The 5,048-nt window shown below is 40.8% G+C and overlaps 1 protein-coding gene across 1 annotated transcript in view; it reads left to right on the top strand.

Annotated features, from left to right (window-relative positions):
• Window positions 1–2,047: 2,047 nt before the first annotated feature.
• The window catches only part of LOC107300463 (complement C2), a gene marked incomplete at both ends in the record, with an annotated part of 8,801 nt that continues 5,800 nt past the window's right edge, over window positions 2,048–5,048 (top strand). Inside the window, 2 exons of the mRNA XM_015829788.1 lie at window positions 2,048–2,137; window positions 4,550–4,690. Coding sequence (XP_015685274.1) covers window positions 2,048–2,137; window positions 4,550–4,690 — 231 coding nt within the window. The remainder of the gene's footprint in view (window positions 2,138–4,549; window positions 4,691–5,048) is intronic.

Here is a 5,048-nt window from a genome sequence, read left to right as displayed (position 1 = left end):
ACTTCCTGACAGTGAGAACAATTAACCAGTGGAACAACCTGCCCCCAGAAGCGGTGAATGCTCCAACACTGGAAGTTTTTAAGAAGAGACTGGACAGCCATTTGTCCGAAATGGTATAGGGTTTCCTGCCTGAGCAGGGGGTTGGACTAGATGACCTTCAAGGTCCCTTCCAACTTTACTATTATTATTATTATTATTAAGTGGAGCATGGCGCGCGAGCACAAGCGCCCTCCGTTCGCGCGAGTGGAGCTTTGCGTGTGAGTGGAAGTGCCTGCCTTTTGTGTGAGTGGAGCTTCGTGCATGAGTGTAAGCACCCTCTGCTCACATGTGAAGCTCCATTCGTGTGAGTGGGGGTGCACGTGCATGCCGCTTGCACAAATGGAGCTGTGGGGGCGCACGTGTGCCTGCCATTTCCCTCCCCCCCCCCGTGCCATGCCAAGGTGGGGATTGCTGATCTACAGCATACAGTGTAAAGACTGTAACAACAACTACATGGGACAAACAGGCAGGAGACTAGCAGAGCGCAACCGTGAATACCAACTTGCAATCAGAAGATATGTTGCAAAGTCTTTAATTGCACAACACATGGACAGAATTTTTTTTTTTTTTTACAAATTTTTATTAATTTTTCAAATAAACATATGAACAAATAATACAAATATGGTGCATTTCATTAGAAAAACAAACACATAAAAAGCCTACTCAGTAAGTATTCAGAAATAATCGGCGGTTCCCCCCCCCCTGCATCCACACTCCCTCAACCTTCCTACCTACTTCCCTCTCCCTTCCTCCCCCTCTTAACCACCACCTCTCCTCTTTCCTCCTTTCCAACTATCCTACACATCCCATCACCTTCTTTTCCACCACCTCGGATGCAGTTTGGGGGTACTAGCCGATCATCTCCTCTTCTTAAAGACAAACATTTACATTATATTTATAAATACACCAAATTTTATATAATTCTACCCCTTCAGCCCCTTCCCCCCTCCCTCCCCGGACTTCCCAGAACTGAGTACAGGGATAAATACATAACATCCCAAGTCTAAATTAAGCTATCCATTCATAATACAAACAAAATTAACATACTTTAACTCTGACATACAATAATAAACTTGACTATAATATATATATATAAATTATATTAAATATATAAGAAATATTAGAAAAGAAAAATATTTATTCAAAAGCTGTATGATAATTATCAACACATGGACAGAATTAACCATAGTTTCAACTGGGGAACTGTGAACATCCTAGATCATGCCAAGTTCAAAAATGTTAGAGAATTCCTGGAAGCCCGGCATTCAGGCAAATCGGCCACCAACAGGCACATAGACATGAACATCTATATACCTTTCAAAAGAATTGATTGAGGAGGACAGCTCATTTTTCCGATTCTCTTTTCTTCCAATTCCCCAGGGGTTTGGGGGAGGTGGGGTGGAGGAAGACCTAATCCTCATAATTTCAGAATTGATTTTACGATGTGGTATACAACCACCTTCCCAGAATGCTTGTGCTTTCAAAAATTGCTGCCCAGTTTTAGGCATGTGTGTGTTTTAATGTGACAGACGTCGGAATGTCTATGGAGATTCTCAGTCATCCAGGTCATGGCTGTCCCAAAGATGCTTTTCCAAAAGGCAACTGGACTTAAAACACACGCATGCTTAAAACATTTTCTTTGAAAATGTTTCTCTTCTCACCCATGAACCTTCTTCAGTTCTAACTGATCATCTGTGAGGGAAACACCTTCTGCTTGTGGCCTTGAAAAGCCCCCACTAGATAGAAATTCAGTCTGAAATCTCCTTGTGTTTCAAAGCCAGACTCCAGCCTATCAATCAAAGCGATTTTTCTTTTCTTTTCATTTTTCTTAGCTTGCATAATTTTTCTTTTTCATTTAAGAACACAAGGCCAGTTCAATGTATGATCATCCTTGAGTTTTCCACAACTTATTCCTCTTGGCTCACTTGTTTTGCTGTAAGCACATGAGTTGGGAATTACTCTTCGATTTTGTCCTCTAATTTTTTATTTTTTATTTTTTTGTCTTCAGGAAAATCCAATCTTGGGGCTTCTCCCAAACTGGCGGTACGCAGCATAGAAGGTATGGTGAATGTGAGAAAAAACAGAAACGATTATCTCGGTGAGTCAAGAAAATGCTTGATTTTTCAAAAGAATGAATTGTGTTACTTTGCGATAGCAACCTTCCCCTCAAGAACCTTATTTTCCCACAGCAGACTGAACCTCTGTATAACTACTGCTCAGTTGAAAACCCACTACTGGCAATCCTCGACATATGACCGTAATGGAGCTTGGCCATTATGGTCCTATCTCACGAGAATCCTAAAATGAGTCGGTCACATGACTGACTCAATTTTATGACCTTTTTTGCAGTAGTCGTAAAGCAGATGCCATGGTCATTATGCAAAAGCTGTGGTTCTTAAGTGAAGAAATGGTTCACTTTTGGTTTTGCCAAAAACTAGAAGTGCCAGCTTTGGGCAAAATTGTTGTAAAATGTGGTCACGTGAATGCAGGACTTTGTAAAGGGCTGTATATGTAATCATATTGCCCAGTGCCCAAAGTTTTGTCACCTGACTGTGGAGTGGGTGCGACTGTCAGAATTTTGAATCTGGGTCATAAGCCCCCTGTTTTGGTCAGTCATAACTCTGGTCATAAGTAGAGGACTACCTGTATAGCTTAGCTGTTGCGGCCTAGAGTTCACCGCAGAAAGCAAAATAAATGTATTAACCTTTATGAAGCCACAAGACTTAATTTTCTCCAATTGTTATGAGACGATCCTCAATAAATCACTTTTTTCTCCTCTTGAAATGCTTTTTTTCCCAGGTTACCTCTAATATCTGGACTTCTTTGCTTCTCTCAAATTGCTTCTTCTAGATCAGGCATGTCAAACTGCCGGCCCACAGGCTGTATGCGTCACGCCAAAACTGCACCCACCCCATTGCCGGCAATGGGGAAAAAGTCATGCTACATCGCGCAACGCCACGTGACGTCGCAAGTCTGCCTGTTCTAGATAAACCAAACATCTTTTCCTCACCCTGACCCCACTCACTTCCTCAACCTCTCACAAAATCCAAGTGTCATGAAAAGCTGAGGTCAGCTTCACTGTGAAGCATCACTTTCTCAGTTCTGCAGAAAAGCTTTACTTTCACTTTCACTTTCCACTGTCAGGGGAGGGTTGTAGCTCGGGGTCCAACCCATGGTAAATGCTCTCCAAAATATACAAGATTTTATTTATTTATTGTCAAGGAATTGCATAGCAGGTGTCCAAATGAAGTCATAGATAGACGCTGTCACGGACGTGTAGTTTTATATAAATAAATATATTTAACATCCATCTTTACATCAGTCAAGATAGCCAGGCAAACAGGAGCATTGTGAGGTAAATCACAAAGCGTACACTCCGTACAGGGCTCACAGAAGAAAAAGGTGGGGGAAAAAGGGAAACGCCCCCTTTACACCCAGCAACCAATCAAAACGTAGATTGCCTCATGCAGGAGCCCATACACTCCAATCAATCAACTACCACTGTGCGTGTTTTAGCCCATTATCCACTTTACTGTTCCAGCTATTGTTAAATGAAATATTTCAACATTCTTTATTTTATTATTTTATATTTATTTTTATTTATTTATTTTTGCCAACTCTTTTCTAAAACTCAGGAGATGTGCTGCCCATTAGGGCCAATAGGGAAGTAAGTAATTTAGCAGCTCATCTATGACTAACATACTAGAAGAAGCAACTCAGATAAAGAGGCTGCCCAAATAGAGCAATACTACTACTACTACTACTACTACTACTACTACTACTACTACTACTACTACTAATAATAATAATAATAATAATAATAATAATAATAATAATAATAATAATAATAATAATGATAAAGTTGGAAGGGACCTTGGAGGTCATCTAGTCCAACCCCCTGCTCAGGCAGGAAACCCTATACCATTTCGGACAAATGGCTGTCCAGTTTCTTCTTAAAGAGATAAAGCTGTTGCTGGAAAACAGCAGGAACAATTGTTAAAAAGCCAGGCCAGTACTTCATGCAGCAATAATTGAAAATAGAAAATGCAATCACTCCTGCGTCTCTCCAGGAAAAGTCATTTCAGTTAAAGTATTTTCCTGAGCAACTCACAGAGAAAAGTAATAACATTTTAGGTCACTGCAAATGTTCTCGGAGGTCTTAAAATATAGTATAAAACCCCTGCTGGATTCATCACAGGTTTGCTGGAAATCTCCTGTCTGCTTAGTTTCCCTCAAAATGAATTCGAAAGGGTCAAGCTCTTATTTTTCTTATTTCTTATGGCTTTCAGTGCATCCAGCCCATTCACCCTTGAATTTCACTGCTATTTAACTGGCTTGATAAAACTGAAAGAATCCCTTGATAAGATTTGGGGACTGTCCTGTCTTCTCTTCCAGAATGTTCCAGGCTACCATACGTCCTGTTGAGGGGTCCTTGGTTGTTTTCTTGCAGACATTTCTTTACCCAACTAGGTAACATCATCAGTGCATGTCCTGTTGTTGTTTCGTTCAGATATCTATGTTTTTGGCATTGGGAACCTCAACGTTGACTTGACTGCCATGAATGAGATTGCATCAAAGAAGTCAGGGGAAAGGCATGTCTTTGTGATGGAAAATCCACAGGAGCTCAAGAAAGCTTTTGAAGATTTGTTGGGTATGTAGGATCTATCTTATTTACCAGGGATGGGGATGCAAGGGGCAAAGGGCAAAGGGTTGGTGCATCTACCCAATATTCAGCACCTTGTGCCAACTGTGGGAGTATATACATGCTGCCCATCTCACCTAGAGGCAACTTCACGAGGCGTACAGCAAAGTAAAAACAAGATAAAATATTACAATATTAAGATAATCAACATTAACATTAAAATTCAGTTCTAACTTCAAATGATCGCTAAATGAATAGTTGTAAGTTGAGGACTGAAGAGCCACAGTGGCGCGGTGGTTAGAATGCAGGATTGCAGGCTAATTCTGCCTGCTGCTAGTAGTTCAGTTCTGACAAGGTTGACTCAGCC

This window comes from Protobothrops mucrosquamatus, unplaced genomic scaffold (genome assembly GCF_001527695.2).
Source record: "Protobothrops mucrosquamatus isolate PMUCROS unplaced genomic scaffold, P.Mucros_1.0 scaffold7166, whole genome shotgun sequence".
NCBI classification, from domain to species: Eukaryota; Metazoa; Chordata; class Lepidosauria; order Squamata; family Viperidae; genus Protobothrops; species Protobothrops mucrosquamatus.
This window is presented reverse-complemented; position numbering and strand designations above follow the sequence as displayed.